Consider the following 14,283-nt stretch of genomic DNA (forward strand, 5'->3'; position numbering starts at 1 on the left):
AATTGCTAATTTGAAGCATTAAAGAGGTTTTTTTTATAGTTTTGTCCGGCTTTGTAAGAGTGAATTATCTTCATTTTCAAATGCTCAAACAGCTGTTTAGAAAAGTCCGTGTTTCTTGAAAGTAAACAGACCAACAGTTACAATCTGGGGAGAGGTTAGAAGGGTCAGAGCGTTTATTCATTTGTGGAATTGTCTTCACCTGGTTACTTGTAGCCTGATGAGTCAGTCACCTTCTGGAGCCTAACGCCTATACAGAAAAACAGAAAAGAAGCACAACATTGAACAAACTGAAAGAATTTCCAAACTTCTGCACCTGTCATACAGGAAGTCCTCACTTATTGATTGCTTTGTTTAGTGACTATTCGAAGTTATGACTCATAACTTCAAACAGCTTTGAAAAAACAGCTTTGCGACCAATCCTTGCATTTGTGGCTGTTGCGATGTCCTGCGGTCATGTGAGCGCCATTAGGGTGCTTTGCAACCGGTGCGCATGTACAACCGTCACAGCATCCCACGGACACGTTGTTGCCATTTACGAGCTTCACAACCGGCTTCCAACAAGCAGAATTAATGGAGAAGGCGGAAATGAAATCACAAGTCACAGTCACATGATGTCTCACTTAATGGTCGCGGTGATTTGCTTAAGTCTGGTGCGGTCACGTGATTTTTCGCTTAGTGATTATGTGGCTTAGCAATGGAGTTGCTGGTCCAATTGTGATGAATAAGTGAGGACTACCTGTATTCACTGTTTCTTTCTTTGAATCAGTAAAAAACTGCATATAAATAGTAAGTATGCATTCAAATTTGCCAAGAAGTGTGTTTAACATTTTGCCCTGTAAAGGTTGTGTTAGCTGCTCTTCACTTAGAGATTCATTTGACTACAGTAGCCAATTTGACCAGGAGTACCTAGACTTTTGCATGCAAAAATACATGTACATGAAACCAGATGCTGATAGATTACAGAAATTTGCAGTGCCCAACAGATAATGGTGCTCTAGGTGAAAATTTAAATTGCTGTTCTGAGTAGTTTCCTAGTGCCACTTGATTTAATTTAGAACATAGTAATTTGGACAACTGTCAGTGTTGTTAGCTATTATGAAATGTACAGACGTAGAGAATATATTGAAGATAATTGTAGCACTTGATAATAATGAGGCCTGGAGTGGGCATCTCTGCCTGTAAGAAGAAGCTGGGAAGAGGATAGTCTGGTCATTGCATTGCATCATTAGCTTGGGTAGTAAATTCAGATTTAACACTTGATGCCTGTGTATATGTGTGAGAGGGCAAAAAAAAAGGAAGAAAGCTATGGGATACTGTAATTACTGTGGAGTGTTGAGCAGCAAGTTCCTTACTGGGATAATGATCTATATCAGTGTTTTTCAAACTTGGCAGCTTTTAGATGTGTGGACTTCAACTCCCAGAATTCCCCAGCCAGCATCCCCGCCCAAGAATTCTGGGAGTTGCACACATTTTAAAGTTGCCAAGTTTGAAAAATGCTGATCTCTATCTTTGTTCATATATGCATGAAAGTAGCATTTATGCCTGAGTATGCAAAAGTTGCCACATTACTAGGATTTTTGTAGATATTTAGTTTCCATTCTAGATTAGAATTAGAAAATAGTGCATGAAAAAGATTAAGAATAAAGATTCTTAATTTCTAAATAATTTAAGATTATTTTGCCACAAATATTTAACATACCTGGCAAAGATTGATGCACTAATCCTTTCCATCCCCATATTGGACTGGACTGCTGTTCTTCATAATACCAAACAAGCCATTGTTGTTGTTTTCCAAAAGAGGTATTTAATTCTTAGTTTCTCACCAAGTACCCCTTCCTTTACTGTATTTCTAACCAAATTCACAGCTGTTGTGCCTTCTGATTTTTTTTTTTAGTGAACATCCATTTTGGCCCTAAGAAAACGAAGCTCTGTTTTTAACGAACTTTTCCTAAATGGTTCTTGTGGGTATATATTAGCAAATAAGTTTGTTTGAACTTTTAAAGTTGCCCAAGTAACTTCCTCCTTATTTTATAAGCACTTGCAATATGTGAAGAATGAGTAATTCTCTTGAGGACAGCAAACTGGACCACTGATGCCTCTATCTTCTCTGCTGGCACAATTTTGAAGAGAACAGCAAAACCCACCCATCTTGATTCAGACTGAGCATGGTTTTCTGAGCTTTTTAATTTTTTTCAGAGAACTCCTGGAAAAGAGCACCATACTGTTTACAAACTGAATGGGTTACACTATATTCTTATCCCTTCCCAAATATGCCATCCTTTAAACTGGGTAGAGCAAATCTGGAGAAATTGATTACATGTTCTAGAATTCCCAGTGGTAATCATTCCACCTCCCAGAAAATTTATTGTATCTGTGTAGTTGTCTGAATAGTAAATCCTGAACCAAGTGTGATCTTGCTAGATCACTTGGTTGCTAGGCTGAAATAGTATTTATTTATTCTCTCTGGGAAACTTCTGTGTTGAGTAAGATTTATTGACAAAGGCATGTGTCTTTATTAACAATAACTTACTGTAGTTTGTTTATACAATGGTCTAACTTTCTGATTATATGCCAGAACAGTCCTTTTGTGACCTGTTGGAAGCTGGAATATATTGCAGATATGCTCATGTAGCACCTGCAGGACCAATTCCTTCTTCCATCTGTTAGACCACTACATAGTACAATGACTTAGTATGGGTTATCTTTCAGTTAAGGATATTGAGCCGTTTAATATCTAGTATTTTGCTTACCAGTTTACATACCAGATGGAGCTAGGAGCTGTCCTTCAAAAATTTGGAGGGACTTTGATATGGACATCCACATGGTTGACACATCATTTATCTGCTTCTTCCCAATTTGTGCTTAGTTTCTGTGCCAAAAAGATTATTCTGGAAAAAAAAATTACCTCTTTTAATTTTCTGGAAAATAAATTGCTTTCTTCTTCTTAAAAATGGTAGAAAAGAAAATTGCACTGAAATTCTCATGCCTGGACGATGAGATTCTTGCATTTAGAATATGATGTCAGTATCTTGTCTTTATCACTTTCTCAGTTTTTTGCAGCTTCTCTGGTTTGCTGTGTTTCTGGTATGTTTCAGGGGAAGACTTCTTGGAAGATTAGTAGGCCTAGCTCAGATCAGGAAGCATGGGAGGCCAAGGGAGCTACAGAGAGATTGGGATTCAGCAGCAGCAGCAGCAGCAGCATATTTAACCTATTAGCAATAATAAGACAAGTTTAAGAAACTTCAGAGAAATTGAAAACACCCTGAGAATTAAATAGAAAGCTAGAATCCTCTTATACAAGGAAAGAAAAATATTCATGATAAATTTTGGCACAGTGTTGCTTTCTAGCTTGCTTTTCTACTGCAACAAGACATATCTTGTTAACAATTTGAATCCTGAATATCTTTTCTTTGTTTTAGTGAATGCTTGGGCAATAGCTGGGTGGATATACTGGGGTTCTTTTAGAACAAAAGTGATGAAAACATTGTATTTTCTGAGATGGTGGAAAAAGAAAAGACCAGCTACAGTGGTAGGTGGCTAAGCCGTGGTCTCCTAACCCTTAACTCACAAGAGTGCAGCCTTTTTCCTTAAGAGGAAAAAGTGGTAGGAAATCTTCAAGCATTTGTCGCATTTTGCAGGTTGCTGGTGAACATTCTTAATTAAGCCACACAAATTTACATGGCTTTTCTCCTAAGAGGGTCTGTTTCATGCCCAGAACAATGTAGAATTGATCAAATCAGAGCAATGAATTTTATAATCTGCTTGGGCCTCTGGTGAATTCAGAGAACCCACCTATTTCTTGATCAAATGGTCACAAATTTAGAACTTTCTAAATGTGTAATTATCAAATAACATAACTGGCTTTTGTTTGTTTGAACAGTTGTTTCTCCGCTGCTATTTTTAAACATTATTTACTTAAAAATGTATACTCAATTTTCTTCTTCTAAAAGAGTAACTCAGAGTACTTTCACAATGTGAAAATTGGCATAAAAATAGCAATCCATAATTAAAACACAAAATGCCAGACTAAAGGAAGGAACAGAAAGCAAGAACAGAGTCAACAAATTAATCAACAATAAAATCAAAGACTTTATGTAACAGTGGCAGCGAAATGGAAGAAGAAATCTTAGGGAAGGAAGTCCATCACAGAATAACCCATTGCCATCAACTTACGCAAAGGTTGGCTGGGGATTCCAGAAGTTCATGGCCTGGAGGATACCAGGTTAGTCTCATCTGGGTGTGCTCTTTCATTATGGGTTGGACATGTTGCTTTGAAGCAATTTCCCTTTTTCTTGGGCCTTTTTAAAAATGACATTTCATACATTGTGTCAAACTATCCTTAATTTAGGTTTGCTGAATAAGACATAATTGTCTGAGTTTGCATCAAACTATATACTCGGCTTATACAGTATGTATGTTCTACAAAAAATAAGTATTGTAGCAGGATGATTCTGGTATTATAGGTTTAGCCCACATGCTAGAATGGACAAGTTTTACTTGTGAGTCTTGCTTGAACTGCTTGAGAACCTTCATCTGAAATAGATGTTCTTAATCCATTTACGCTGAAGTGTCCCACTTCTTGTCGAGGATTTGGGTCTTCTATCAGGAAAGATTAGGACTGGGATCTAACAGTTGCCACATTGTTTCCAAAGAAAATGTTAAGATGCTGTTTTTAAAATTTGAAGCCTAATTGGTTTAGGGGCTGATTACCAGAGAGACTGCTTATTTGAATTTGAATGTGTCTGGTTGTTAAGGACACCAGGCAAAGACTTCTTAAAAGTACTCCCTGAGATTCATTTGTCAAGTCTGTGTGTGTGTGTGTGTGTGTGTGTGTATGGAAGAGGGCTTTCTGCTATCCTGCTTGGCAGCTGTGAAACCCACTTCTACAGAAGTTGCACTCAGTTACCACTATTCCTAGTTTCAGGAAAGGTGTCAACACCTCCTTCAACCAGGTTTTGCAATGCGAGTTAGGTTGATAGTAACTTTAAGCGCTCTATACAATGTTGAATGTATATATTCTATTTTTGTTATTACCCATCTTGAGTGCTCTATGTCAGAAAAAGAGTATCAATTGTGTGTGTGTGTGTGTATGCGCATAAATAAATAAATAATGCACAAAATAGATTGGTAATGATTTTATACTTCATGAATCCATGGAAGGAGAGCAGGCAACCAGTGCTTCCAAGCACCATTGTCTGCTTTTAATTTAAATTTTTAAAGTAATTATTGGGGAGAAAATGGTACAATTAATTAGTGTGTCAAAGTACTATGTTGAGATGCTGGCTTAGCCTATGTATATTAGTAATCTAATTGAGTAGATATTATGAGCTAGAAGCTTTGTCTTTAAAGCATGGCAGGATGCATATTGCATACAGAACATCCTATTTCTATATTAGTTAGCAAACTTCAATTAAAACACGGACAATAGTTTCCAGTCATGAGATTATGTCAGTTCTGTTGATTGATTGGAGGCAAGAGCAGCCCATTGTTTTGTTCCAAGCACATAACTGAGTTTTCACTGTAAAGCTTGTTAACAAAAGCCTTTTTATGTGCATGTTGTGTTCGTTTAGGGCTTGCAAGATGGACAAGCAGAGCAGAAGCCAGTGTTTGAGAAGATCAATTGGTGTTGTGTGCTGGAATGTTGAGTGTTGTTTGTCATTTTAAAGCTTAGGTTAATCAGAAATAGAGATGAGAATGGTCAGGTTTTTAAAAAAATATTTCTGTGTGCTTTTACACTATATAGCTTACCATGTGGAATGCTGGTTTCTTGGACAAGCTTAACCAGGGAGTGCTGTTCTGAAAATCATGGCTTCTAGTTATTTTTTCCTGCGTTTGGGGAAAACACATGATAGCATCAATCCACAGTTGCTATATTTTCTTATTTAAAGAACTTGTGCCAACTTTCCAGGAATCTGTTCTCACCAGCCCTTCAAATAAACAAAAGAACCATTGGCTTAACTTTGACCTCAAATGGACTTCAAATCTAAAGTGATTTTCCTACAAGGTCTCCTTTATTCACTGAGCTTTTGTCTGCAGTCATTTGGGTAAGGTTGGAATATTGTTGTAACTGAAAATGAGAGAGTTCAATCAGCAACAGAAATTGTATAAACTGAAAATGAGTCCTCTTGCTTAGGCTAATTCAGTTCTCCAGTAAAAGTACAGAAAACTACTAAAGAAATCAAAGTTTAATAATGAAGCCTTTTGAATATGAAATGATTGGAGTGAATTATTCTTCCATACCCTTTAGGTGTCCTTCTACCATAAATCCATTTTTCCTTCTCAGTGGGTGGGAACAATAATGAGGTCATGCTTCTCAGGGTATTGCAAATGCTAAGGATGAATGCACCATTGTATTACTAGTTTACTTGCAGAAAATCATTTTCCATCTCTGTTGTTTTCCTGCCTGTTTTGGAACTACCCAAACAAAGCGGTGGACAACCTTGGGGGGCTGATAGCCATTTTTGAAATGTTGAGAGCACATTGCACAAGTTCTCATAAAATAATTGCCATGATGGACATTGTTGGTCACAAAAAAACCTATCAGAAGCTAATAACTTAGGTTGTGTCCTAGCTGCCAGGAAACACGCTGAGACAAGGAACTGGTCTCTAATGTTTTATTGCTTGTACATAACAGGAATCCTAACAAACTGAAGAAGCGTGGGAAAACCCCAGCCATATAAACCCCAAAGGTTAAGGCGGTTCCGATCTGTGTCTCTTTGAATGGCTACCTAATTCCTCAGTGCTACGCATGCGCTTAACAGTCTGGATGGGAGCCCCCTGCTTGCCATTCTTACTCATGACAGGTTGCTTCCCTTTAGCCGCTAAGATGCTGTCTACTATTCTGTCTTATCTTTGTGTTTTTATTTCTGGGTAGGTGGACATGTTTCCAAACATGGTGCAGTGATTCGCCATTTTTATTTCCTAAGGTGGTCTGTGCCACCCAGAGCCATCCTTGTAAATAAATCCAGTGATAGAAGCTGCTTGCTTTTCAGCATGGCAGCTTCCCATTTAATGTTTCAATTAATTATTTTTTAAAAAATCTGTTAAGTCTTTGGGGGCCTGGAAAAAGTATCACAGGCATCGCATTACCTACCCCAAATAAATGTATGCATAAACAGATAAACTAAAAATAACAACCAAGCTTTCGGTATGGCACGTTTACACACAATTCTAGTGTCTGCAGTGAAATATTTTCATATATTAAATGATTCCTGGAAATTGTAAAGCAGGTTGGTCATTCATACTGAGTGCTATTGGACCTCACCACTGTTCTGTGTCAGACCTGGGCAACCCGTGGCCGCGTGCTGCCTCCCACATCCCTGATCCCTTTCTTGGGGCTTTCAAAACCTCCAAAATCATGCTGGAGAGATACGGTGGCATGACTTTGCCCTTTTTTCCCCCATAGTGACAAGCAAAATAGGTATGCCGTAGCTCTTACAGTCTTGATGCCCCTATTTTATTAATCCCCCACGAGTGCACATCTTGACCCCTGCAGTGAGATCACAGCCTGCCTCCTCTGCAGCCCCAGAAGCAATGCTCCAACTAACCAGTAAATACATTTGTATCACTGGGACATATATGGACACATTCAGTGTGATCTCAGAGTTTATCTTAATGGAGGCAAATGAGAGGGCTTCAAGTTTGCATTTGTGACTTTTCCCTATAGTATTTCTGTGATTTACAAATACGTGTTAAAGTACATGAAGAAATAACATATGTTTCGGATAGTGTAACCATTTATAGTTGATCTGTAATAAAATAGTTCTTCCTAAGCAGTCTGGCCTAATAAAGAAGATGCTTGGCTGAAGTTGACCAACACATTCCATAATAAGCAGGAGATGATGGGCAATTGGAAGATGCCTCCCTAATGAGTCAGCTACTGTTCTGTACAGCTGTCCTCTAGAGAAAGGATCTGTACTCTTTTGAATCTGGGAGCTGCCTTGGCCTGCATGCGAATGCCTAAGGTCATTGTTCAACAAGTGAGCAGGAGTAGGACAAAAGCTAAATCTGGTTTTGTTTTGGTGTAATTACAGTAATTTAATATAATTAATAAAAAAGTTTCCTGTGTATTTAACCATCTTTGCTTTCTGTTGCATTCATATTAAAATTTTGGAGAAACTCTGGGATTGATTTAATTCTTTGGGATGGAGCAAGAGCACACTGGGCGCATACAGACAATGTCCTTGTAGGTATGATTTGCAGTACAGTGAGATGGGTGACAGACAAGCTCTTCTTAAGCTGATCTTAGTAGAGACATGCTCCTGAGAAGCCCCAGGTTGTTGTTTTTTTAGAGAATACAGGTTGGAAATACAAGTTGTTTTAATTGATTATTGTAAACCGCCCAGAGTCCTCCGATGGGAGGAGATGGGCAGGGACCAATTGGATGAATAAATAAATAAAACAAATAGCTGTATCAATAGGCAAAACTCAATCCATTGTTTCTTCTGTCTCTTTCAGGCAGTGGTGCTACCGCCGTGGTCCAAGCAGCGCTCTGCAAACCCAGGCAGGAACGTGTAGCAATAAAAAGAATCAACTTGGAAAAATGCCAGACCAGTATGGATGAATTGCTTGTAGGTAGAATAAGCATAAGTAAATAAATAAATCATAGTTTGATGGGCTAGCTTAAGATTTCATCACTGTCTTATAAACATTACTCGCATATGATTGTTCTACCTGAACTTGGAAGATTAATTACAGTAAGCTGCTGTGAACGAGCAATGTGGATTTTTTATGGCCTGTTATAACTCCAACAACATTTTATTGTATGTATGGTATAACAATCTATCTGTAAACAGAAGGATCCAGTACCTAGATCCATCCTACTCTGTTTCCTCACTGAACCAGAAATTGCCTCTACTTTCTGGATGACCTTGTTTTTCCCATGCTAATTCTTTCACATACAGTATTGCAGTATTTGCTAATTTCATAACTATCCAGACAATTTGATTTTGTGGTTCTGCAGTTGAATTGCTGCCTGTCTGATATGTGCCAGGATATTTTAAAGATGGCAATTTTTTTTGCTTCACATGCTGCCTGTTTTTGTTAAAGCAAAAGGAATATGCATGACATCACCTTGCAGCACACTGAGTTTTCTGTTCTGTGTGAAGAAGAGACAAAATCTGCTTCAGAAATAAGGGAAGATCTTACAAGGACTTATCAATCAGTGCTATGCTGAAAGCTCGTAGAACTGATTTTTCACACCTTGATCCTAAAGATGAAGAGACACATTTTGAATGAAATACGGCTTGAAAAATCATCACTCAAGCCATTTAAGTGTTATTGCTGTATTTATCCTAGTGATAATTACTCTTCCTTTGCATTGGAAGAATGTATTGTAGAAGAAATTTTAATCTTACTAAACAAAGGGATGAAATGGTCCATTAAGGCAAGAAGAAAATAATTGTGATATTTAAAAATGCAGATGTTCTGAGTTGTATCTTTATCCAGAGATACTTTAAACAAACAAAGCAAACATCTAAACCAAAACAAGGCAAAAAAATTCTGTTCATTATAGTGTGTTATGATTTAGACATAACAAGCACCCTTTCCTCTAAAATGCATAGAATATGTTGGTGATTCATAAGGAGAAGATTCAGGTATCGGTTCATAAGAAGCACAGAAAATCATTTTTGTGATTTGATTATCACAAAAGCTTTTATTTTGGACTGAGCAGAAAAATAGCTGCATTTTTCTTGAAAAATAAATTGAAATCTTATTAACACATCGAACTAATCAAACTGCTGGAGATGATGGAAATGGCAACTCAGCATCTCAGGAGGGCAGCCATTTGAGCAGTTTAGTTGCATTATTTCTCTCTGAAATTTGCAAGCATGACCTTCTTAAATGATGAATATACTTAACTTCATTTTCTAATCTCATCCAGTGTATACATTCCCTGAGAGCAAATAGCTAGGATAATTTTTAAACTACATTTTTCTTTGCCAGAATACTATGTCATATTTTCCCTTCTTTATAGAAAGAAATCCAAGCCATGAGTCAATGCAGCCATCCCAACGTAGTTACGTATTACACATCTTTTGTGGTCAAGGATGAGCTTTGGTTGGTTATGAAACTACTAAGTGGAGGTGAGTCTTTATACTGTAAATATGAAAATGCAGTCCTGTGTTGGAATTATCTTTTCTAATCAGTCAATGACTTTCAAACAAAGTGTTAGATGTGGCACTTTATTTACAACTAGTTAATATCTGCAAAGGCTAGAATGAGCCCCTAAGCACAGCCTTTCCTTCTAGACATTTGAGCCCACTTGTATTCTGGGAAAAGCCTGGAAGGTAGCTACTACCGGTAGTCCTCGATTAACGACTTCCCTGTTTAGCAACCGTTTGAAGTTACAACGGCACTGAAAAAATAACTTTATGACCAGTCCTCAAACTTGTGACTGTTGCAGCGTCCCTGTGGCCACATGATCGTCGCCATTTGGGTGTTTTGCAACTGGCAGGCATTTATTACTGTCGCAACATCCCATGGTCATGTGATTGCCATTTGTGGCTTCCGACAAGCAGAGTCAATGGAGAAGCCGGCGGTAACATTGCAAGTCGTGGTCATGTGACATCTTGCTTAATGGCCATGGGTGATTCACCTAATGACCACAGCGAACTGATATGACTCTGGCATGGTCACGTGATGTTTCACTTAATGACCAGATCACTTAGTGCTGGAGTTGCCAGTCTCAATTGTGGTTAAGTGAAGATTACCTGTATTGATCTGTAATTGGTGGTAGATAATTCTGAGGATTTTAATTGATTTTTGTATCCCAGCTTTCTGCCAAGAGGATTATTTTTATAGGTATGAAAATTTCTGAAGAAATTATTTCCTATACATTCTAGAACTTAATAAAAAAATACGGGAATATGCTTTTTTGTGAGCACTTTTGTTGGTTGTGAAAAATACCCCGTATTTTGGCAACTTCAGCAGTGTGGACAATGTCAAGTTGTCCAGCTAAGCTACTTAAGAGAAAGCAGGAAGTTTGCCACTTTCTTCCTCTTGAGTAAATCAGTGGAGAAAGGGAGAACTAGGGTACAGCTAAGGCTGTGGAGAAGGTACATGCTCCTAAGTTGAGGCAAAGTTACATAGAAGGCCAGCCCTGCAGAGGAAGATGCAGATGACGCTGTTGACCCCGGGGGAAAGTGCCACAGAGGGTCAACAAGAATTGACCAGGGACATGGGGGCTGGCAGGCTTGAAACAGACTCCTGGAAAATGCAGATGGGGCAGCAGAAGTTGGAGGAAAAACATGCTGCTTGCAAGGCAGAAGAGGGAAAATGTTCTGCTTTTGAGGTGGAAAGAAAGCTGCAAAAAGGTGGCACATATATCAGAGATGATGTTGATCCAATAAAGGATTGTTTCATCACAGACCCCACTTGGTCCAGCTAGCTAGTAAGGAAACACAAATCCCTTGAGTACTAAGAATGGGAGGAGGTGGTAGCCTACTTTGTGAGTTTAGAATGCAGGATATAAAATTCAACACTTGAGGTTTATTGACTGTGATATTTCTGCTGTAGAAAAGTGGGAAATGTTAAAAAAAAAAGCTGTTCCAAGCTGGGAACCCACATTAACTGTGTGAATCCTCAAGTCACTGGACTTAGTGAAAGAAATAGTGCCAGAAATAGTGTCAGATTCAATACTACTTGAATTTAATGGAGAGGATGCTATCCTTACTAAGAGGAAAGTTGCCATGATTATGAATGGCCAGCCACTGGTGGCCAGGAGAGACATGGGGGCAGGTATTTCAGTAGTGCACAAGGAAGGTGCTTCTCATGATGATCCACTGGTAGAGGCTGAGATAATATGTGTGCAGGGGGCCCTAGAAGTGGGAATGCTTCTAGTCATCAAGATTAGAGATTGGAAAGATCTACAGAAGTGTGCCAGCTGAGAGAGTGGCCAGATATCTGTACTGCTTGACAGTGATCTGGCCCAGCATGCATGGAAAATGCTTCCTCAGGGGGAGGAAAATCTGGGGGGCAAAGGATTGAGAAGTTGGGTGAATCATGGCTTGATCTACCACAGCCCTATGTGAACCACCCATGGAAAGAGTGGGAAACTGATCCACAGGCAAGCCGATCCTGCAGAGAGCGAAAACCCCAAAGCACTCATGTGCATGTGTGCACACATACCCCGTTTGACAACAATTCTTCCTGGCCAGGAAAAGAAAAGACAAATTTGAGGGAGGCTTGTTGGAACCTCTCCGTCTTCTAGAACCAAATCCAGAGGCTGGGACTAGCCAGAGGAAGATCCAAGATGGTGTAACTGTGATGGAAATACAAGCCTAGCCATAGTCCAGAAATTGGTGGAAGGTGACTAATTACCCCTGAAAAGAACCTGGGAGCCATGATTATCAGTTTTGCTGAGGCTGCTGAGTCTGACTCATGACTGTCCTGAGTCTGGGATGCTTCAGCATTTTCATTATTGATTGCTTATCAGACTTGCAGATGATTCAAAACTGGGTTAATTAAAAATGTGAAAGTCAAAGCCATCTTGGTAGGTTGAAATTCATAGAAATGAAATTCTATTGAGAAAAAGGCTGAAAATAATAGAGTGAAATTTAAAGATTATAAATGCTAAGTTCTCCACTTAGGAAATAATACCAAATGCACTGTTGTGGGAGATGCTAGCTTGGTAATAGTAAATGTAAAAAGATATTGGAATGTAGTTCATTACAAGCCGAGTATGAGTCAGCAGTGTGATGGAGCTGCAAAAAGGCAATTGCAGTGTTAGGCTGTATCAGTGAGGTATACAAATCACGGAAAATAATCATCGAGGGAGACAAATACAGGCAAAAAAGGGACAAGGAAGATGATCAGCCGTTGTGCAACCAAATCTTATGAGGAGAGATGGCAATGGGATGTTTAACCTTGAGAGGAGAAAAATGAGGAGGCTATGATAGCATTTTTCAAGTACCTGAAGGGATATCATATAGAAAAAGAGTTTTTTTAAAAACATCTCCAAATGCAGAACATAGAAAAATGTATTTAAGTTACAGGGAGGCAGACTCAATGTTAGAACACACTCTACAATACTCTTCCTTTCATTGGATATGTTCACATGGAAGCTGGGCAGCGACCTGCCAAGAATAGTTTAGTTTAGATTTCTGTACTGAGCAGAGGATTAGATTTGGTAGCCTAAATGGCCGCTTCCTATTCATTCTAATTTCTTTCAAGTTTCTCAGGGAGGAAAATGTATTGCTTGTGATCTGACAGTCATGCTGCCAATCAGGTATCTTTAAATGCAGTTTTCTCTAAGAAAAAAAAAGAAAAATATATATAAAAGCACTAAGTTCAGCAGTAGGCTGCTGAAGCAGTCAGTCAGTCTAATTACAGGCTTCTTGTATCTCCTATAATTTCATTGCACATTTTGTACCTTTGATTTTATGGTCCAGTTCTGTATGCGTTTTGATGTACTCAGTCTTATTGATATGTGTGTGTATTTTAAATGTATGCAGCACATTTATCTGGATTTATTCCCAGTCTCAGTGTGAAAATCTAGGCTGAAATCTAGAACAACTTAAATATAATCAATCTTGAACCACACAAGGGTTTCTGAAGACATTGATGTTCTATTTTTCTTCTGCAATCTCTTCTTTTTTTAAATCTAGGCTCTATGCTGGATATAATAAAATATGTAGTGAACAGAGGAGAACACAAGAGTGGTGTCCTTGAGGAATCAATAATAGCAACAATTCTGAAAGAAGTTTTGGAAGGCTTAGACTATCTACACAGAAATGGGCAAATCCACAGGTACAAGCATGTTGCCTTATTCCGTATGAGTTGAGAATGCAGTTTCTCTTTCATTATTAGCTCTATTAACTTGAGATGGGCAGGTATATAAATATAATCAATCAATTAATTAATTAATTAATTCAAGGCTTGAAGGCTAGGGTCTGATAAGCCAAAAGGGCCCTAATCCAACCTCAATTGGGAGAGAACTCATCCCATAAATTCTTCTGCAGTTGTGCAAGTCATCATGAGGAGATATAAAATCTTAATCTTAAATTAACCACTTAGTTGGTTAACGCTTCAGCCATTCACAAGATTGGACAATGTTAGTGATTATTCAGCCTGTCAAAGGGGAAGATCAAACCTAACCCCATTTTGATCTATCTCTTGTTTGGAGGTGGGGAGGGAGGTGGCAGAAAAATTTATGATTTCTCCTTGAAGCTATGAAGAATGGAAGTTCCTTGTTGTGACAATTACTTTGGTTCCATTTCTTTCCCTTGTGCACAAAATCAAATAGGGATTGATTAATTGATTGATTGATGCAAAACCAGCTGT

General features: G+C 38.5%; 1 protein-coding gene across 2 annotated transcripts in view; it reads left to right on the forward strand.

Moving 5' to 3' along the window:
- The window catches only part of STK39 (serine/threonine kinase 39), a 381,542-nt gene that overhangs the window by 36,559 nt on the left and 330,700 nt on the right, over window positions 1-14,283 (forward strand). For both annotated transcript variants that reach the window (XR_010068921.1, XM_063318226.1), the window contains exons 2-4: window positions 8,458-8,570; window positions 9,977-10,085; window positions 13,608-13,749. Coding sequence is in view for 1 of the 2 variants with exons in the window: in XM_063318226.1 (XP_063174296.1) it covers window positions 8,458-8,570; window positions 9,977-10,085; window positions 13,608-13,749 (364 nt within the window). In the remaining variant the exon portion in view is untranslated. The remainder of the gene's footprint in view (window positions 1-8,457; window positions 8,571-9,976; window positions 10,086-13,607; window positions 13,750-14,283) is intronic.

Source organism: Candoia aspera, chromosome 1, assembly GCF_035149785.1.
Source record: "Candoia aspera isolate rCanAsp1 chromosome 1, rCanAsp1.hap2, whole genome shotgun sequence".
NCBI classification, from domain to species: domain Eukaryota; kingdom Metazoa; phylum Chordata; class Lepidosauria; order Squamata; family Boidae; genus Candoia; species Candoia aspera.